Here is a 22,490-nt window from a genome sequence, read left to right on the forward strand (position 1 = left end):
TATTCACGTTAGGCGACGGGGTTGTGCTGTCATCCGGGGCTTGCGATTCGCCGTGGGGGATTAAAAACAGTGCGGCTGGCGTTTCTGGTACTGCGTGTGCTTGTTGCTAGGATGCGAAGCGGCGGCGACCGTAGTTACAGGTAAGACAAGCTCAGGTGCTTGTCCACCTCTTTAGGTCGTTCTCCCGAGAAAGCCCCTGGTTCCCGTCCTCCTTCCTCGGAGGGAAATCGGACTAGGGCAGCAGGGATGAGATCCCTCCGTTTATAGCCTGTGCATCTTTACCTAAAAGTAGCTGCACCTGGGAAGTAAAAACTCAGCTAAACTGTGTGGCAGCGCATCTGGGCAGCCCACTACAATGCGTTTCTACTCGGAAGTAAGTCCTGTTTGAATGCGATGGTTCCTGTCCCAAGCCAGTATCCTGAAGCTTGCAGCCTAGTCGCATTGAGTTCAGTGTGGCTGACTTCTCTGAGTAAAGATAAACTTGGGCTCTTTCCCTCTAACGTAGGTCAACTTGGACAACGCCCATCTTAGATAAATATGCTGCTTTGTTTTCCCCTCTCCACCCATAGTCCGCCTGGGTTGTATCCAAGTACTCGGAGTAGACCCATTGAAATTAGTGTTAGTCATGTCTATTAATTTCAGTGTGCTTACTCTGAGCATCGCCTGTGATGGATACAGCCTCTTCGCTGGATAGAGATGGCATATTGTTTGATATCCATATGTGGAAGTGAAAAGTTAGGCAGAGTGTTGTTGTTTTCAATTCCACCAGCTGAGATGGAGGAAGATGAGGCAGCTGGGTTTCATCTTGTCCTCTTTATTTAGATCAGAACTGTCTTCACCTACCCACAGCCTCTCTTCCCAGCTTCAACTGAGAAGAGTGAGGAGGCGGCATGGAGAGCAGGCAAAAGCTGGTTCAGGGGAACTGAGACGCATTGCTTAAATACAGTACTGTTATTGAGTGAATAAGGATTTTGTTATATGCATATACCAGTACTTGGGTGGTGCAGAAAAGAAATAGTGTTGACATTGGGAAGTTAAAAATCCATAGGCTTTTGCGATTCCTATAGCCGTGGAACCTAAACTTGAATCAATTATGTGAGCTCAAATCTGCAGCCTTTGTTTGCAGTACTGTATTCTGTATTCTGTAGTTAGGACTGAGGAAAGCAAAAAGTGGAACCATTGAGGGGTTAAATATTTTATGGTATCTTCTGCTAACATCTATGCTTTTGATCCTTTAAGAAGTGAATATATTAATCTCTGTTACTCATCAGTTGATAATCTAGAATTTTCAGGAATAAATATCAAAACTGTTTACAAAGAAATCTTTTTTCTGTGCTGGCTCATTAGTTTAATAGTTTGTGAGCTTGGTTGAGGGATATGTGCTAGAACCTGTTGTGCAAGTACCTTTCCACCATCCTATGTGACTGCTGGTATTTCTTTGTGGCCCCGTTCACATGACAGGGTAAGCTAACTATGACTTACCTGGACTGTGCAAGCGCACCGGCTCTGGGAGAGGAGCTTGTAGCTACTTTACTCCAGGCGGTTTTTGCTTAGCTAAACCAAAGTTTGACTTAACATGTTGTCCGAAACCGAACTTGTGGTTAAGATTTCTCCTCAATAACCTGAGCCAAGCTGGTTTTTTTTTTACTGTGTACTAGTTTTTTTTAACAATTGTCAATTCTGTCTTGTTCTTAATGGATTTGTAAGTTGCTTTGAGACATTTTCTTGTGAAGAACAATGAATAAATCTAATACTCAAGAAGTAAGCCCTTGTGAATGTGACATATTCCCTAGTTTGCATATGCTGAGCCTAGGGTAGACTATAAATAAGTTCTCGTGGCTTCTAACATTATAAAGCTTGTTACTGGATGGGCCTGCCTGCCTGATTACATAACCTACTTAGTAGAGCTTTTTCTACAAGGCCGAATAAATTACAGTAAAAACCTGGGCATGTTAGAAATACGTCCCATTGAGTTCAGTGGGATTTACTCCCAGACAGGTGCATGTAGGATTGCAGCCTTAATCTTCTTGGGCTACGAGCATCAACATGCTGACCTGGAAACAAATTGTTTTCAGTACAGCTTAAAACACATTCAGTATTGCAGTCTTTGTCTAAATCTTTGTCCTACGTACTGCATATGCCCATATTTCCATATAGTTCTTTTTCATTAACTGTCCAGCTCACCCTCTATGTCATGATGATCACATCAATTTACGCTTGATTTCTTATCCCCTGAGAAATAGGCCCGAATGCTTTTCTTTTCTTGTAAAGATGATTGCGCTGCTGGGAAAAAGTGACTGATAATCCTGTATCATAAGTGTTATAAATTTACCTTTTAATAGAACATAAACTTATGTTGCCTAATGTGGCGTGAATGAAAGTGACTCAGCTGGACTTGTGCTACACACATTTGTTAGCATCTGATACAAAAGCAGGAGGATGGGAAACAGTGCCTTAAAAGCGCATTTGGAGACAGCGCAGAAAACGGGAGTATTCCAGCTGACAGGAAAAGGCCTTTCTGAGGTAAAAACCTATATCATAAACATGTGCCACAAATGCTTTTATACTGCATAATGCAAGAGACAGAGAGAAATATTTGTGCTTTGAAGAGTTTTTAAATTTTTTAAATCATTTTTTGATATGTTAGTGGGATAAGAAGCATAGAAATGTCAGTTGAATGGGTTCTAATTAATGTATCTTATCCTAGCTATAAAAATAAAAGCTATTGGGTTTAGTGAGGCTTATTCACCAGTAAATGTGTTTTGGATTACAACTTTAGATTATTGCTACTCAGGTGAGATAGGATGGGAGCATATAAGATTTTGCATTGCTTATGCTACCTGTCGTAGTGGACATGACATACTGTGATAAATAATTACAAAAAAATTGTGTAATATGTGGTTTAATTCTCAATTTTGGAGGATATTCCCAAATTAAATTGTCCCTCCAGTCTTTTCACACCATTTATAGTTTTGTAATTCTGTCTTGCAACCTTATAAACCTAAAAAGCTCCTTGCCTGCGCCTTTTATTATCTTACCTACCCACATATACTTAATGCAGTTTGTGTTGTTCTGGAATTTTCACATGATTTCTCAATTGCTTTTTCAGTTTCCCGAAGATCTGCAGAAGCTTGCAAGTAACCTCAGAACAATAGATTTGTCGAACAATAAGATTGAGGTCCTACCACCACTAATGGGGAAATTCTCTGTGTTGAAGAGCCTTGCTTTAAATCACAATAAGCTGAGTAAGACTTCTTAAATAACTCATCAACTTGCTGAAATAAATTCAGTGGGACCTAGTGACAGGAAAAATATATTTAGGATTGCAGCCTACATTGTCACAAGTTTAATTTCATCATTTTCTTTCGAAATAATAGAGATAACTCAATACATTGGTTAAAAGCTTTGCAGCTTAGTAGAGGATGCTGTAAAGCTTGCAAATACAGATTTGTCACCATTGCGATTCCAGGTTGCTAAGATACTCAAAATTATCTCGTCTTATTGAAATGCTCGTGACTTGTGAACCAAGCACTTAACTTGAAAAATTGCCTTTAACCATGCCCTACCTCTCCTCCTCCATTTTTCCACAAACAGCTAGAGTTCCAAAGAGAAGGTAGAGCCTGCACACTAATTCAGGCAATTGTAGCTTATCCATTCTATATCTTCATGTATTGTAAGATAAAATGTTGACTATATCCTAACACAATGGGGTGCTGTATGATTCCACAACAGTGACCTTTATACTATAATTGTTCTTTCCTCTGAACAACTTGATTTTATTTGTTTATATATATATTTTTGCTAGCTGCGCTACCTGAAGAGCTGTGCAAGCTGAAAAAATTAGAGGCTTTGCATCTGAACGGCAACCAGCTGACGCAGTTACCGGCTGCCTTTGGACAACTTTCGGCACTGAAGACCCTGAGTCTTTCTGGAAACAAACTCCGAACTGTACCTGTCCAGCTCTGCAGCCTTCGTCACCTAGATGTGGTGGATCTCTCCAGAAATCAGATCCAGAGTGTGCCAGATACAGTTGGGGATTTGCAGGCCATTGAACTAAACTTGAATCAAAACCAGGTCTGGAAACTAGTTTTTGTAGGTGTATATCATTCAGGAGGAAAGAGCTTCTCAAAGCACAAGCGTCACTTAAAATTCTACTGAAATGGGGATCTCACTTAGAGCTGCAAGCAAAATTTAACATATTCCTTTTGTTTTGTTTGCCCCTATGGGAAACCTGCTAGGTTATTCTCTATTTTGTAACACAATTTTCCATCTGTTGAGAAGAACGTTGAGAAGAACATTTATGCTTTGAACATCATGTCTTTCTTCAACTAGTCTTAATTCCATTCCATTAAAACAATACACCAGTGAAGTTACATTCAAACCTTGTACAAGTGGAAGACAGCTCATGCAGCTGAACCTTCTGTTCCCCCTCCTTTCCCCTGTAGCCTCCAAAAAGCCTTTTTAGAGGGTTAAAGGGGGACTGATTGAATATTGGATGCTATATTTGATGAAGCTACAGTGGGAGGGAGGAAATAACCTGAAATCTAGCCTGGGTGATTCCCCCCCTTCGCATACACACAGAGCATAGCGCACAATGTTCTGTAGAGAGGCTTTTGGGGATGGTGCAGGAAAGAGAAGGAAGAAGAACACAAAGCTGTTTGTACAACACGGTTCACCCCATTGGAGACAGTTCTATAGGGAAAATAGATTGCTTGAAGTTATGGAGTTGTTGTTTTTGGGTTGGTATTATAGGGCTTGGATTTGCATATTGTGCAAGCTGAAATGACAGTGCTATTACCATAATTTTATGCATGCATGTCTTAAAATGCATTGAAATTTTTGTAACACTTTTTTTTTTTAACAAGATCACACCAAAGCACTGAATTGCTGCTAGCCAGGATGGACAAACATAGCCATCATGTTCAATCAGATGTTTTCAGATCAAGCCCCATCCCCTCAGCATTGATAATATAAAGATACCTTAGAAATGGGGAACTACAAAATTCATGGCCCTGTGATGTTCATAACTAAGTACTCAAACTCAGTGTTGGAATGTTTCATTGTAACTCTCTGTGCTAGTTCCTGCAGTGAGTCCATCCTAGCTACCCAATCAATTCCCCAGTAGTTTTGTGTATCTGCATTTTGAGCATTCTTGCCTCTGACTATTGAGGCTGAGCATTGTATTTATTGCTAGTAGCCATTGATAGCTTTATCCTCCATGAGTTTGTCCAATCCTCTCTTAAAGTCACCCAAGTTAGTGGCCATTACTGCCTACTGTGAGAGCAAGTTCCATAGTTTTAACTATGAGCTGCATGAAGATAGGATTTCTCTTATCTGTCCTGAATGTTCCAACTTAGCAGTGGCAGAGCAATAACTCCCCCCCCCCTTTCCCTGTTTGATGCACGATAGATCTCCCAGATCTCCTCCCAGATATCTTACTGTCCACGCCTCAAGGTCCTGCGTCTGGAAGAAAACTGTTTAGAACTAAGCATGCTTCCTCAGAGTATTCTCAGCGATTCTCAGATCTCTCTGCTTGCTGTAGAGGGCAATCTCTTTGAAATCAAGAAACTTCGAGAATTGGATGGCTATGACAAGGTCTGTACTGTTTTCTCCCCTCCCTCACCCTGCTGTAAACCAATAGGCTTGGGGGAAAATAAGGCTTCCATTGGTGAATGAAATCAGGGGGAAATGTTTGACTAGCGTCTTGTCCCTCATTGAATCCTAATCTCTCCTACTTCCAAGACTTCTGTCAGATAGTAGCATTGTACAGTTACATTCAGTTAGGAATATTACAATTCTGTTCTGAATCTGAAGAGAGTTGTTTCAATCAATTACTTAATACTATTTTACTTTTAAATTTTCTAATTCATTTGTCCAGCGCAGAACAGGAGTTTGTAGCAAATCAGTTATTTTTCTGAGTAGACCCAACTGAAGAGACCGAAGTTAGTCATGTCAATTATTATCAGTTGGCCTGCTCTGATTTTGGATGAACAATGGCTACAACCCATGATCTTGAATTGTTTCAGTATAAGAAACTGCTGGATAGGAAACATTCTTGAGGATCTCTCATTTATCTTTCTTTATCTTGCATTTATTCCACCCAAACTCCTAATTTTATCATCTTCTTTTTTTTAAGTACATGGAAAGATTCACAGCCACGAAGAAAAAATTTGCCTGATGGATTGCTACCGGTCTTATTTCATGAAGGAGAGACAAGAGGTGTGATGCACATAGCTTATATGCTGCTAAGTCTTTTCAGGAGAAGGAAATTCAAGGCTTTAACTGCAAGAGAACTTTGAACTGGTTGAATATGTTGCTTTTAAGGCCACAAAGTGAAACCAGGAATTGGTGAAACTTATCTTGTACGTTACGCTTTACACCTTTGCAGCTAACAAGGCACTTCTGCTTATGTGATTCTCCATCTTCAGGGATCATTATGTTGTAAGAAGAAAAATGTTGTAGAACTCACTTGGGCTGCAGAGGTTTTATTACAGATATTGGCAGCCTTATATAAAGTACGGAGTACATGGAGATAACACTAAGGGGAACATTTGCCAAGGAGTACACTGAGGTTCTGTAACAGGATTAACTCTAGAATGCAAAGTCATCTCTTTGCATTAAATGTTTTATAGTGTAGAGGAGACTGGTATTTTTAAAAAATAAATAAAAATCATGTACATTTGAAAGCACAAGTAATTGGGCTGATAGTAGCTCAATGTGTCTAATCAAAAATAGTTGTCCTAGCTTCATCTCATGCTCACCTCCCCTTGAATGGCTTGTCTTCCATTTGATGGTGTAATGCCCTCTAGTTCACCTGAGCATGCTAAATGAATGAAATACAGGTTCATAATGTCTACACTGTATTTGAGGGAGGAGGGAGCTGACACCTTTGCACTCTGTGTTCATGGCAGGAGCAAACTCAACTGCTTAAAGGGGATGATCACCTTATTACTGCCTTATACAAAGCACCCAGGAGGACCTAAAATATGCAACTTTCTTGAATAACTTGTATATTTTTATTAAAAAGATATTGCATCCACAACTGTCTTAAGCTTTTTGGCACCTTTTGACAAACTTCAGTTAATATATAAATTCACATCATGTAATCTGAATAGTAAAGAATAAATATGCACAGCTAAAATTGTTCCTGTAAAATACATTGCTCCTTATGAACTATTTAAAATAAAATACCTAGGAAAAAAAGCAGTACAGTATAATTCATCTTTCTATATAGTGTGTGGCTGTCAAGATCAATATGCATGCCTGTCACTACTGGTGGCTGCTTTGGGTGTGATTGAAGGAACAACATATAGTCGGGTTTTTTTTGTAACTTGGATTTAATTGCTGGGGAAGGAGTTCATAGTTTGAGTTTAAAGGCTGTGTAAAGAATACAGCCTTTAAGTCATACCTATGCCCATATACTAGGACGCAGGTGGCGCTGTGGGTAAAACCTCAGTGCCTAGGACTTGCCGATCGCATGGTTGGCGGTTCAAATCCCCGCGGCGGGGTGAGCTCCCGTCTTTCGGTCCCAGCTCCTGCCCACCTAGCAGTTCGAAAGCACCCCTAAGTGCAAGTAGATAAATAGGTACTGCTTTATAGCGGGAAGGTAAACAGTGTTTCTGTGTGCTGCGCTGGTGCCGGATCGCCAGAGCAGCTTCGTCACGCTGGCCAAGTGTCTCCGGACAGTGCTGGCCCTTGGCCTCTTAAGGGAGATGGGCGCACAACCCTAGAGTCGGACACGACTGGCCCGTACGGGCAGGGGTACCTTTACCTTTACTATACCCATTTATAGTCATACCTCGGGTTATGTGTTTTCGGGTTGCAGACCGCACCAAACCCAGAAGTACCGGAATGGGTTACTTCCAGGTTTTGGCGCTCACGCATGCGCAGAAGCGCAAAGTGACAACACACATGTGCGCAGACGCAGCGCTGCGTGTTGCAAACGTGCCTCCCGCACGGATCATGTTTGCAACCCGAGGTATGACTGTACTCTTGCTTCCCACCCCCAGTTCTTGCATATACAGTTCCATGTAGTACAAAAAACACATCTGTTGAGTCTAAATTTCAGGGAGATGCGTGTGACTTGGAAGTTGCCATTTGAAAACCCAAGTGGTCTTGCAAAAGTACTCTGAGAATGTGCTGTTTCACATGTTAAGCTCACTTAACTGATTGTTTTTGTTTCCTACCTTGGGTCAGTCGCTAACTCTCAGCTAACCTACTTCATATAGTTGTTGTAAAGATCTAGAAAGTGATATAAAATGACCGCCAGATCAGACGACGAGTGCTCGTATCATATGTACCAAAATTTGAGTGCAAAGTTGGGCAGATGTATTTGTTAAGGCTAACATCAGGTACCTTACCACTCACCCTTATTATGCAATGCTAAGAAAACCTGATTTGAGAACCTTTATGCACATTAAACGTATATTCTCTCCCTTCCCCCACCATGTTTATCTTCTACTAGCCAGTGAGGAGTAGGGATCAAACAAGTATGTAGGAGAAAAGATTTTACTAGATAAGACTACAGTGGTGCCTCGCAAGACGAAATTAATTCGTTCTGCGAGTCTCTTCGTCTAGCGGTTTTTTCGTCTTGCGAAGCAACCCTATTAGCGGATTAGCGCTTTTAGCGGTTTAGCGGCTATTAGCGGCTATTAAAGGCTTAAGGGATTAGCGGATTAGCTGCTAAAAGGCTATTAGCGGTTTAGCGGCTTAGAAAAAGAGGGTGGGGAGCGGGAAAAAATCTCAAGATTCGCAAGACATTTTCGTCTTGCGAAGCAAGCCCATAGAGAAATTCGTCCTGCGAAGCGCATCGAAAAACGCAAAACCCTTTCGTCTAGCGGGTTTTCCGTCTTGCAAGGCATTCGTCTTGCGGGGTACCACTGTATATGGATCAACTGTTCCATTTTGGGAAGAACAGCTACATGGGAGAGTTCTGGCAAGATTAAACCACCCCCACAAAACTAAAGAATTGTACACAGCCAGTGTGACACTAAATTCTTAGAAATTCCTCAGAAACTTGACAAACTTCAGGGGTTATGCTACTTGACACAAATATATGGAAAGGAGAATATCTGAGGCTTGAGTTTCTCCTAATACTTGAAGAAGGCATCTATACTTCCTCTTCTGCCACATAAAATATAGGTTGTTTTTAGAAAAGGTTGCCACAGCAGCAGCAAAAAAGCATTTAGTGGAAGTCAGTTTTGATGAGTTCTCAGATGAGAAAATCACATGTAGCTTATTCTCTCTAAAGTAGGCAACAAGGTGTACTAAGTTCGATTTTCAATGCTAGTCAGCATTACATGTGTTTTTGAAAGAGACAGGCAACTGCAGGCAACCATAAGTTAATTTATTCAGTCCAGCAAGTAGAAACCTGAGGCATTCGCTTAATTACAGCTTAAAATGGGCAATCTAGAAAGCAGAAAATAAGGTATAGTTTGATGTAGAGCACTATGCAGTTAAAAGCTATTTAAGAATTATAACACAAGAAATTATGCTATCCACATCCAAGTACTTTTTCACACTGCTGTAGAGTTTCCACAGAGGCTAGTGAACACATGCGCATTAGACAGCCACATTTTTACTTCATCTGTGATGGTAGCCTGGTAAATCAGAAATTAACAGTAACAGTTATTATAGCACTTGAATGTTCACCATTTTATTTCCATAGACTAGTAAGGTTTAGTGTGCGAACTGCCATTTCCAGCTTTGAGGATTGTATGTTTCACTATTACTAATACAAGTAAACAAACCGACAGTGATGTGCGCAGTTTCTACCCTACACAGCTAGAATTATCACCTCGCCCTTGTTGACAGGAGGTTACATGGAAGACTGAGCTTTGTCTTATTATAATAAAAATTATGGCTCAGTTGGAATTGATATGCAGAGTGGCAGAAAAATGAGGTATCCTCTTGTCATCTATGGGAAGTGACAATACAATGAGCCAATTTGTTTTAAGCTCTTGTCTGGCAAGACTTAAAAGACTACTGCAGCAACCGCCACAAGGCACTGCTATTTACTGGGCAGTCTTTTTAGAAAGAAAAAGCACTCAGAAACCGTCTACATGAACTATTTTTTTTTCTTCTATGGAACGGTTGGGAACTATGCTCCACCCTCAAATTATGATCAATTTATAATTTTTACATGTGATAAAAAATACTCAGCTTAAACATATAGCAGCAGAAAGCACTAAGTCCATATCTCTTTAGAAAACAAAATGATTCCAATGCTGTTTGGTGAACTCTTAATTAGAAGAGTGAACTAAAACTTTCTTGAGAATCCTTGGAATTGTAACATTTTTCATTGAACCAGTCCTATAAGAAAGCTAAATCAAGCACCTTCATCCTGAAACAGAAATGAACTGAATGTTATATGCTAAGCACTACAGAAGGCCAGCACAACTTGCAACCCATCAAATTAAATGTAGTCTAGAAGCCATGAATGGCAGTTCCTCATGGGCTCCAAGCTTCAGGATTACACAAAAGGCTTAGTTTACAAGGGCCTAGCAAGGCACAACGCATAGTTGATGGTGTACATTCAATCTTGAGGGATCACAATTTGTAGAGCAGGCATAACCTACAGCCAAGCCACAGCTTTATAAAGTTTGTAAAATAAACACAAGTTCAGTCTCATGATAAGAAAGATAGAAGCAGCAAAGCTATGTTGCAATACTGACTTCAGTCTTTCACATACTGTATTTCAGTACAGGTTTGAAGCTTGAATACGCATATGGTTCCAACTAAAAGACGAAACAACTATTTTGTAATGAGTTGCTGAAGGAAACCAGGTGAGCACACAACTGTAGTCAATTCAAAACAATTTAAAGAACAGAGTTTTATCAAGCCACAGCAGATGCGAACTCACTGTAACAACCATAGCTTTTGTACTCATTGGAAACTAGATTGTGGAAACTAGATTTGGATGTATCACTAGAAATCCTGTAAGTATTTTGCTCCAAATAAATATCTCAAGATTCTGGTCTCCAGATGTCGGCTTTTTGGTACACAACTAGATTCCCAGTTTGTGTAGGGAAGGATGAATTTATTTAGGAAACAGCATTACAAAACAGTTTTCACTCAACCTTAAGCTCTGCATAACTTTCCAAATGTTGCTTTTTGATGGAACATTTTGCAGATCAAAATCTCTTTTCAGCAGTAGCAGCATCCAAAGAATATGCAGCATTTACCAAGAAAAGGAAAAGATGTTTTCTGACAACTCATACAATAATCTGCAACAGAGCTCTTCACCTGGAAGTGTTTTGCTTGGAATCCTGAGTTGATCATTAGGTGCTGCGTAAGCCCTTTCACCTCTCCCTAGGTCCTCCGGCCACCAGAAAGTATGTCTGGGTAGAGCAATAACTAGTAGGATGTGGTGACAAACACCCAGTTTTTCCGGAATAAAATGGGGGATTAACTAAAAGTTTTGTGAGAGTCCCATGTCCAACTATACAGGGTTTTTTGTGTGTAGCTGGACTACTCATCCCCTTGTTATCCAAATGAGAATTGCTATGGCTCAGAAAATGTACTTCTCTCCTATATATATATATATATTTGAATGCCAACAATGATGTGTTTTAAAGCCCCATTCTCAAAAGTAGTAGTTGCTGAACCACATATTCCAATTATAAGAATATAAAATGCACCCCCCATCATGTATGGTTAGACCATGAAGTCTAGGTGTTTTGTAAACTAAGGTCAGCTTTAAGACAAAGTTCATGAAAATTACTCATCCACCATTTTAGTGATGACATGAAATATTGAGTGAGGTAATGACATTCACTGAATGCATCCTCTTCTACCTTTGCTCAGTTGCCTCATACTCACACAAAAGGGGGAGAAGGTACCATGGAAATATTTGAAGCCAGAAAACGAAACCCTGAGGATATATTAAAAAGAGTAAGAAAGCCAAGTCTCTGTTGTGCTATTTTCCTGGATTCTCAAACCGAGTCTGTATACAAGCAACAAAAGAAGCCATGTGATGCATGTCCTGCTTTGTTCCCTCTTCTGAATCCTGCCATCTTTCTTCTTTGGAAATTGAGGTTTGTAGACTAAAATGGACGTCTTCAGTTGGATAAAGAATTGGAAGCAGGCTGCTAATTTTCAATGAGTTTTTTGGCTCTTACATTGGCTTGCTCAATACGATCTTTGTTGGTTTCAGCCTGGAATACAAAATATAGCATAAGACTGCTACTAAACTAGAAAGATGAAAACAAACTATATCATACTGTGATTCAACCATTTCTTCAGGAGCTGGCTCAGAATAAGTTTGATATTATGGTGAGTCAGTAGTTAAGCGGTGCTTGAAGCCATCTGAGCAGAAAAGCCTTTCACTCCTGCAACTCATTCAGAATTTAGAGCAAATACCACATACCAATGAAGATAAGCTTAAAGTACTGGAAGAAATGCTTTGGACCCTGGGTGAACTGGCCACTGGCTGACTATTACACCAGCAGTTTAGGATTTAAGCTGGCTTCTAGTGGTGTTCTAGAAGAGCAAAATTCAACGCACTCATTTTCATCAATGAAGACCTAAAGGGGTTGGGCCTTACGTATCTGAGCCAACTTCCTTCTCCATGATCTGTTGTATGTTAAGAACAGCAAAACCATGATGGGAGACAATCTTGGGACCACTCTCCATATTTGGCACACCCTGCTTCAAGGAAGTCCAACCCAAACTACGCCAGAGTGTTTTCCAAAAGCAGCTAAACCTTCCTATTCAGTTAACTGTTTAGTGGCAGTAATTGTGATATAATCAAATTATTAGGAAATATGTAGCACATATATATACTAAAGAGCAATCTTTAGCTAAGTAAAGTAAGCCAGTATTCTCACACCCATATTACGGGGAGCATGGGAGAAGCCAATGCAGGGAAATAGTGCTGTATTCTTTTGTGTAAACCACAGTCACTTAATTGTATTCATAACTCAGAAGATCTGTATCAAGGTCTTCCAGGCCTTATATCATGTTCCTAAATAACTATGGTACCTCTGATTTGTGCATTTATATCTCATTAATGTAAAAACTGGTAAAAAAACAAACCAAAACAATTCAAGCACAGAACTGAACAGAGGATCCTTTCCATGATTTCTCGAAAATGTACTTTGCTTTCAGTTGTCTTATTTTTGTTGCTGCTTAACATTGGGATTAAAAATCTAAGGCATATGGAATATTATATCTCAGCCTATCAGTATAATGTTTATCATGATTTTCTACACCGAGTGCTACAACAGAATCCAGAACAATGGGACAAGAATTCTGTCTGAGATAATCACTGTTTCTATATGTAAGGACCACAACCAGGAGAGTTTGCCATGAGATCAGGTTTAATCCTATCTAGCTGCAGGACCCATCATCTGGCTACAAGAACATTAACTTATGCATGCAAAAGGGCTATAGCCTGTTGCTAAATTGGAATGTGTTTTTGTTTAGACCACTTCTGTATCACAATATATAAAAATATATTTAAGTGGTGTGTAGAAAACTAAAACAACAACAAATATAACAAAAATACACAGTGTATCTGGCTACAGCTTAGCACTGTGGCCTTGAAGACTTATTAACTTGTCCACCTGGACACTAGATTTACCAACATTAAGACATCAATAGTTGAATTCTTTGTTTCTTACCTTAATGTTTATCTGATCTATCTGCTGGTTTTGTGTATCAATTGTGTTGCCCATCTCCACGGCCATATTTTTCAGGTTCCCCAATATGTTTCCAACTTGAGTTAGGTTTTCTTCCATTTCATCTTCTCTGTCATCATTTGTTATCCTGTTGAAAGCATCAAGGGAAACCAACATTGAGAAATCCCAAGTTCCTCTCTCCTGAAGGTTATCGCATCCCAAGTTTTCAGAAGTATTTTCTGCTATGGAGGTTTCTATGCAAGTTTGTTTGAAAAATTGAATCAGAAAGTGATATAATCACCTAGAGACACTATAGATCTGCTAGAAGTGTCTCAGAATGATCTCATGAATTACACAGAATAGCCATGTTTGAATGATCAAATCAGAAGCTCTGTGAACCCGTGGAAAGCCTCTTGGTGCAAAGTTGAAAAGATTCCAGAAATGGTAGTTAACCACAGCTTCTAGTTATAAATTGGGTGATTAATGGCTTCCAGTCAAGCCAGGATTCACAAGTCAACTTTAAAACATTACTTCATATTCTGAATTGTTTGGAATTCATTAACCATAGTTCCTGCGTCAAAAGTAATGAGATGCTGTGGTTAACTATGGCTTCCTGGCTTGTTTCCCCCACTCACACAAAGGGAAAAGTGAATCGGGAGCACAGCAGCTGTGTGCAACTGCATGGAGCTTATGTATATCCTGGCTAATGAAGCAAAGATTTGATTGTGTGAATCAGGTCAAAATGTTTGTCCTTGAGCTTTTCCAAATGCAGTCACTACTATTGCATAGAAAAGCATTTAGTCCTATAAATATTCAGGAGTGGGCAGGAGAAGTATCTTACCGTTTTATGTAGCCTCCAGTTGTTCCTCCTCCCGAATTCTGTTGCAGATTGTTTGCCACACGCCCTGGTTGTTTAGACACTACACGATCATTCTCTATACCATCACCCCATGTTGTCTTGTAACCTCTGCTAGTCTCAAAATTCTTTGTTCTACAATAAAAGTCAGACCGCACATTATTAGACCAAAGATACAAAGTTTTAACAAACCTAATATGCAATATAACTAGAAAGGACTGTTTCATACATGACAGAGTAATAGCCCCAGGTTTGCCACAGAAAATGCCATAGCGAGACCCAACCAATCCTGACTTCCTGATGTGTGTTCATGTTTTCAAATACACATTCTTTACATTTGCACTGAGCTTTGTGTGTGCACCAAAAATGTCATATAGCAAGTGAATTTAAGACATATAACTTTACACTGGAAGCAACCTTATACAAAAATAAACACAACCATTTTATTTTTCTAAAGTTTGTATGTTATATTTAAATCTTGAACTGCTTTGGTATCCGAACTGTTTTCTTACTCCTCAGCCTCACTGTTGCTACTAATGGCTGCTATGTTAAAGAAAACCAACCAAATTATCTAAGATATAGGACTACAATGCGTGTTTAAGAAGAAATAATGTATAATCTCCCAGCATTATATTTTTGGAACAGATGAATAGGGTATCAGTAGTTCAGAATTCTAATATTGTATGACCAAATTCAAATCACCACTAGAGTTTTTAACAAGTTGTATGTAAGATAATGATTCACGGAATAGTATACATGAGGGATTGGGAATCTGTGGTCCTCCAGATGTTCTTGGACTCCCAACTCCCATGAGTCTCAGTCAGCACTCAAGCATGATAGGAACTGGAGTCCAACAATATCTGGAGAGCTATAGGTTCCCTGTCCCTGGTATAGATATATGGGAAATAATTTTAAAAACAAATGCAGTTTTGGAACTTTATGTGAGCTAACGGTGACTAGAAAACCCCCACTGTTAGCTTTTAGTGTCATTTCACAAGATTCCTCCAACATTTTCACCACTTTTTTCAAATCCACCATTTTTTCCAAAACAAAATCCAAAATCCAATAGTATCATCCTAGAAGACTATTTCAGGTTTATAAGGCCAGAACAAGTAGTTTAAACACAATCTATAAGCGACATAGCACAGATACAAACACAACTACGGACCATCACAAAATAGCTTGCGTGTTAAGACAGCATGCACATGCATATATGCACCCAGTTAGAACATCACCTTCAGGCAGCTGGTTAACAGTACAGGCTGCTTCATAAGATTGACCTTTTTCTAAAGTCCACTTTGACCAGTTAAGCGAATCCAACCTCTGCTGCTAAATCTTCATTTTATTAAGCAAGGAAAAGTGGGGTGGTTAGGAGAGAGAATGAGAAAAGAGTGAGCAGTAAGACCAGCAAACAGATAAATAGTTGTTAGCAAACAAACTATTTCAAAAGTACAGCTGAGATTATGTTTGTGTTTAGGGGGGGAAAGCAGCTTAACCCTAACACAGGGAGAAGGAGAAAACAATTAAAACTGCAACCCTCGTCTACTCAGAAGAAGATTCTACTAAATTCAATTGGGGGTCACTTCCATGTAAGTGGGGTTAGTACTGAAACTTAATTCCGTGAGTGCTGTATTCACTACTTGTGTTAAGGCCAGACCATCCCACAATTACTAGAAGAAGGTTATATTGTCCCTCTTCCTCTACTTAAGCAAACTGAAATAGATTCCATACAGATCTCTCAAATGTACATATGTCAAAATAAGACTATTTAGAACTATCACAAAAGCCCTCAAACAAGCTAAGCACTCTCCAGGAAAAAGGAGTTAGAATGTGATAGCAAAAGGAAGAAGAAAAGAGGTATTTAGAATGTATATCATACTCCTGCCTGCCAAGCTCTCAAAGCATTTCCAAATATTCCTTGCTTCTAGTCAACCTACTGTGTGTTTGTGTGTGTGAAATCTGTACCTTAACCATACCAACCAGGTATTAGTTTAACAGTAACAAACAATACTGGCACTGAGCAATATATACGCAAACATTCAATAGTGGTAACTAAGGTCATCCAAGCATTTATTGTTACTTTTTCTTTTGCCCTTACACATAATCAAGTTCAAGGAATTTGTACTACTAAAAAAATTAGAACTTCCACTTAAACTTGGGGAAATAGTCTAAAGCACCCCAGTTTTAAAAAAACTCCCAATCTTGATCTTCTGAGCATTTCTCAATGGCCTCAATTTCCCCCCTTGAATTCTGGAATTCATCAACCTGCCTTTAACTGACCTATTGCAAGGACAGACACAGAGACCACAACACTTGTTGAGCTCTGTCAAGTTCTTCTCAGCTTCTCTCATGTCTTTGTTTATCTGGTCCATTCCTTCTTCTATACGGGTTAACTGTTCTAAGGAAAGTATAAAGAAAAAGGAATTTTAGAGAACTTAAGTGCTGCAAGATGCTTGATCTTCAGATGAGAACTTTAACGGTTTGTATTCAAAATGCTTCTTTAAAAAAGGGGGGGGGGACTCCCGAGGAAATGCATTAAAAAGTATCTTTGGAGTTGCAAGAGAAACTTTTTTTGAATACCAATAATATGCAAGTGAATCACACCAGTATCCACACCTGGGTGGACTCAGGCCCCAAATATCTGAAAGACCGCCTTCTTCCCTACAGACACTCTCGGATGCTGAGTTCAGCAGAGGGGGCCCTCTTGGTAGTTCCTTCACCCTCAGAGGTTTGGGGTGGGGGAGCAAGAGAGGGCATTCTCTGTGGAGGCCCCTAAGCTGTGGAACTTCCTCCCCAGAGGTGCATCTGGCACCTTCATTATACAGCTTCCGGAGGATGCTGAAGACACACCTATTTACCTTGGCTTTTGACACTTGAGGTGCATAGTTTTAGAAAGCACCTTATTTTTTATTATTGCAATTTGTTTTAAACTGTTTTTAATGTTGTGTTTTAATGTTGCAACTCATCCCGGGATCTTAAGTTGAAGGAAGAAACAATATTCATGTGCCTCAGGTCTCAAAACTGAAGTAAAAAAATACTGCATGCTGCACGCAATATATTTTAGATAACCCGAGCCATAATACTACCAAACAAACTTATTCTAATCCAGCTCTTGAAGAAATGGTTGAATGATATAAACAGCTTGTTTTAATCTTTCTAGTTTAGTAGCAGTGTTACGCTATGTTTTGTATTCCAGGCTGAAACCAACAAAGATCGTATTGAGCAAGCCAATGTAAGAGCCATCACTCTATCTATCATCTATCTATCTATCTATCTATCTATCTATTATTACACATGCACAACTCACCCCCTTGTTCATCTAGCATGGTGAGGGTTTTGATTCCTGTATCTTGGGACTGTAAGGAAGAAAAAAAATGATAGGAGATACAAAACCAGCAAAATCTAATGCTAGAATTGGACACAAGTTTGGACTACAACAGGCCATTCCACAGAGTTTCTAGTGAAGAGTACAATATTTGCATTAGTACCATGTAAACCTCAAGGAAGTCCATTTTTTGTAAAAGTATGTTTAGAATCTTGCAGAAGATGAGCAATTCAGATGCAAGTATCTGACAGCTAATTTATTTTGAATTTGAACCCTAAATACAGCAGCAATGCAAATATTTGAAGTTCAAAGCTGTTCCACCCATAGTCATCATCTACACATGCCTCATAATGGCACCCACATGCTTTAAAAATAGCAACAGCTGGGAACAGAACTGCAGGAATGAACTGCTCTCAAACAGTTTGATTTGTTCTTCCTCATCCCTCACTACCGCAAAAGCTTTTCCTTACCTCAATGGCCAGGCCAAGAATTCTCCTTGTGCTTTCCAAAGACTAAAACAAAAAAGAGATTTATTTTCAGCCATATGGACTTATAAGGACATTTAGTAATCACACTATATACAGAGTTTCATGTAACTGAGCATGATGTTATATTCCTGAACCTAAATAGATCCTACTAGGTTATATTGTTCATTTCAAATAGCAATATTCTGAAAACAGTATTTTTGTTTTCTAAATTAAAAGCTTGACGTATTAAGAGAGGTTTTTTCTTCAGTGGTACAGAAACCATTTTGGACAACAAATCTCATTTACTATGATGGGCTTTGTGCATCCTAAATAGCTTTCTTTAATATGAGGTCTACTTTCCACTACACAAGCACAGGAGAAAGAGAATAATCTAATGAAATTACCTCATCTGTAACTTGATGGGCTCTCAGTTGAATTTCATCAGGCGACAGCTCAGCCATGATTAACACTTATTTTCTGATCTCTGACTATACACAAACAATGGTATTTCCTCTGTAACAAAGAATACATTATTTACAAGCAGAATTCTAATAAATGTCAAACGATACAAGTGCTCTAAAGATGTGGTAACACAGTTCCTATTATATTTACATTCAGCTCAATTCTCAGGACAAGGAACACACAATTCAAAATTTCAATATCAATCAATGACTGGAATATATAGGGAAAAGCCATAATGAAATAGCTCCTATTGGAGATATGTTGATTGCTTAAAAGGTATAATTTAGTAAAAACAGTGTCCATTCACCCAGGCACCTCAGTCAGTAAGAAGTTTAAATGAGGTTTTGCACTTGTACTTGATTAGTCAAATGAAGGAATGAGAAAAGACCAAGTTTAGCCCAGCCCTATTTTTCGGTAACCTGATCTGAAAGATAACTATAATAGCTGGAATCAGGCAAGACACAAATAACAAGTGTAACCCATTCACCCCAAAGCAAAACACATTCTTATATCATATACCAAGTGCAGCAGCTGGGACAAAACAAAGGAAATGGGAGGCTGTAAAGCCCCCACCTCATCCACATCTTAACACTCCCTAATTCTTTGTGCCTCACATTTAGCCTCTGTAATTCTGAGCCCTCTAGATTTTTTGCTCTAGTCTAGTCCAAGACAGCACATTTGAGGAAGGCAAATATTTAACTGTTTTAAATGGTTTCATTTCTGTTGAAATGAAAGCACAGGAGGCAAAATTGCTATGTTAACCTACAAAGGTGAATCTAGGAGGGAATGGAGAATATGGAGTATGCAGAGGCAGAATGACATGATTACCCACATGCAGAAAAGATGTTTCCCAATTTCTACCACAAACAAAAATCAAGTTTGTTCTTCCACCCTGGAGTCAGAAGGTATTAATTATTGTTACTCTGCCTCAGTTGTTTACTATCTTAGGAATTTGAGGCTTGCTGGCAACAGTGATTTCAGCTCCTTAAAACACCCTGTGTTTCCCCTTGATTTTTAGCACTATGTTGTTAAGACTTCAACAAAAAACACCCCTACTCCCTCTTTTTTTTCTTATAAATCATTATAATTGCTATACAATTTAAAGCTGGATTTTGTTGCCGTAATCCTAAAAAATGAACTGCTATTCCTTTGTGCAATGCTATCTTTTTCAATTAGTATCTTCTTCAGAAGATATAATTTTGTTGATTTACGGCCCTCTAGTTCTTGAGAGAGAAAAATACAATCAGGGAATCAAATCAGAATATAAAAAATTACATTGGCACTTCCCATAGAGAAAGCATTATGGCCTCCCTAAAAAGTTGCCATAATCACAACTTTCAACAATAAGGCAAAAAGGTAAGGTAAAGGATTCCTGGATGGTTAAGTCCAGTCAAAGGCGACTATGGGGTTGTGGAGCTCATCTCTCCTTCAGGCCAAGGGAGCTGGCATTTGTCTGCATACAGCTTTCCTGGTCATGTGGCCAGCATGACTAAACTGCTTCTGGCACAACGGAACACATTGACAAGTGCCAGAGCAAGGGAAACGCCGTTTACCTTCCCGCCACAGCAGTACATATTTATCTACTTGCACTGGTGTGCTTTTGAACTGCTAGGCTAGCAGGAGCTGGGACAGAGCAATGGGAGCTCACCCCATCATGCGGATTCAAACCTCATACCTTCCGATCGGCAAGCCCAAGAGGCTCAGTGGTTTAGACCACAGCGCAACAAACAAAATGACCACAGTAATAATAATTCAGAAACAATGTCGTATCTTCCTCAGAAGCAATAGGTTCCTCTGAAAATGTCCACCCATACCTAGCTTCCAGGGTGGCAGGCAATTTTAATGAGTCGATAACATCAGTTAAAATTTGGTTAATTTTCATGTCGTGCACAGCCCACAGGATTTTGTCACAGCTCTTCCCTTTAAAGTTTAAAGCATTCCACTCCCATCCCCCGAACCTGACACAAAGATTCCATCCTCCGTCTTTACCTTTACATTCCTCCTCACAATCTATCATTTCTTCCTAGCTTGTCTTAGCTCTCCTGATATGTTGTCTGGGCATTTTTAAAACCTTCCCCCAGACATGCATGTTGCCTATTGAATGTTAAACGTTTTTAAAATAAACTTTTTGTTCCATTATGCTCTCATGACTCAGATTTTTTTTAAAGGGTGACATCAAGTGATTTGACAGGTGGGCAGACCCACCAATCTGTCAAAATGGCTCACAATGGTTGGAGGAGGTTCCCTGCCTCTTGCCACATGTATTTGAACAATACAAATTTAACTAAGAAGAGCATCAGGAATATTTAGCAGAATATCACAAACGGAGATTTTTTTGAAGTTGCACATGTAAATCTCATCAGAAGCCTGAAGGATCCAAGAATTTTGCAACACATTAGCTACCAACAACATTTGTGGTAGCTCTAGTACTATTTTGCAGCAGAGAAGTTATTTCCCTATTACTTTACACTGACTAAAAAGTAAATAAATGTGAAAACAAAGACACCACTCAACATCTCTTCCTGTCCTTTTTATCAGCTTCCTAAATATGCTACAAGGACAATAGTGTTATTGCTGCTCTTTCAGATAGCACAGGAACAGAATGTTGATTGCTTTGCTTGTTTAACACTTGAAACAGCCTAAATACTACTTAGGAAGGCCTTCTAGAGTTAAGTAACAGCAGTATCTACTATCTACACTACAAATCAAAACCTCCACAGCTTTCAAACTACCCTCCCCAGAATATTTTTTTTAAAAGCTACAACAGGTGAACCAGTATAAATTTGACTTCATTTTGACTTCATTTTGTAGTTTGCTTCTGCTTTGTTGTTCAAAACTTTAGTAGTTGTCACATTCAAAGATAATTTGAAAAGAAGAATGTGTGGGTATGAACATTGTCTTGGAGGTAGTTTTCATGTATTCTACAGCAAAGGAACTCCAAATAATGAAAAATTCAAGAGAAACTATCACAGGAGATTGCAAATTGGTTGGGAGTAGAAGTAGAAGAGATGCTATTGGATATTGATAAAATCTTCAGGATCAAATCAGAAAGATCGGACACTTATAAAGGGCCAGGAGATTGCTTAATCTTTTTCAATTCAAGACTTTTAAAGGACAGAATATTACATCAAAAAGGACAAGCAAAGTTAATAATAGAAGATAGGCCTATCAAAATATTCAAGGAAATTCCAAAAAGAATCTTGAAGAAAAGGCAGAACTATAAGACAGTAACAGAAGCACTCAAGAAGAATTCGATTAGATTCCGGTGGGAATTCCCTGAGGGCATCACCTTCACATACAAGGACAGAAGAAAAACTTTTAGATCAGTAGACGAGCTGGGAAAATTCTGGAGGAAGTATAAAAAAGAACTAACTGGAGATCCGACACTGGACCAAGAGGAAGCTATGCAGACACCATAAGAAGCATAGAGAGACAAGTGGGTATCGGGGGGGGGGGGGGGAGATTGGAAGAAACATAATATCAAAATTCTAAAAAATTGTGAGTCTTTTTCTCTTTCTTTTTTTTCTTTTCTCTTATTCACTCAATGAAACCTTTGTAGATAATAAATAAAGATTAATGAACCTAAAAATTATATCTTGGAATGTTAACGGTTTAAATGATAAGAGGAAGAGAAATAAAATAGGACATGTATTGAGGAAAGAACAATGGGATATCATATGCTTGCAGGAGACCCATGTGACTAGAAAGCACAGAAGGGTGTTAGAAAACAAGAGATTGGGTCAAGAATTTATATCCTCAGA

The 22,490-nt window shown here is 39.1% G+C and overlaps 2 protein-coding genes across 3 annotated transcripts in view; one reads left to right on the plus strand and one right to left on the minus strand.

Moving 5' to 3' along the window:
* On the plus strand, positions 1–11,823 carry LRRC57 (leucine rich repeat containing 57). 2 transcript variants are annotated; one of them, XM_083451181.1, is made up of 7 exons: positions 1–140; positions 2,343–2,523; positions 3,110–3,245; positions 3,806–4,074; positions 5,410–5,595; positions 6,137–6,219; positions 10,701–11,823. In XM_083451181.1, the coding sequence occupies exons 2-6, from the start codon at positions 2,440–2,442 to the stop codon at positions 6,176–6,178; spliced, it is 717 nt and encodes a 238-aa protein (XP_083307307.1). In that variant the 5' UTR covers positions 1–140; positions 2,343–2,439; the 3' UTR covers positions 6,179–6,219; positions 10,701–11,823. The 2 variants fall into 2 exon arrangements, with proteins under 2 accessions (XP_083307307.1, XP_083307306.1); XM_083451180.1 differs by lacking the exon at positions 10,701–11,823 and having other exon boundaries at positions 6,137–7,042.
* SNAP23 (synaptosome associated protein 23) overlaps positions 9,326–22,490 on the minus strand; it is a 22,344-nt gene continuing 9,179 nt past the window's right edge. The window contains exons 2-8 of the mRNA XM_083451264.1: positions 18,672–18,780; positions 18,271–18,312; positions 17,783–17,831; positions 16,756–16,873; positions 14,461–14,610; positions 13,623–13,767; positions 9,326–12,155 (exon numbers count right to left, since the gene is read on the minus strand). Of these exons, the coding sequence (XP_083307390.1) occupies positions 12,090–12,155; positions 13,623–13,767; positions 14,461–14,610; positions 16,756–16,873; positions 17,783–17,831; positions 18,271–18,312; positions 18,672–18,728 (627 nt within the window). The 5' untranslated portion in view covers positions 18,729–18,780 and the 3' untranslated portion in view covers positions 9,326–12,089. The remainder of the gene's footprint in view (positions 12,156–13,622; positions 13,768–14,460; positions 14,611–16,755; positions 16,874–17,782; positions 17,832–18,270; positions 18,313–18,671; positions 18,781–22,490) is intronic.

This window comes from Podarcis tiliguerta, assembly GCF_965153285.1.
Source record: "Podarcis tiliguerta genome assembly, chromosome: 1".
Taxonomy (NCBI): Eukaryota; Metazoa; Chordata; class Lepidosauria; order Squamata; family Lacertidae; genus Podarcis; species Podarcis tiliguerta.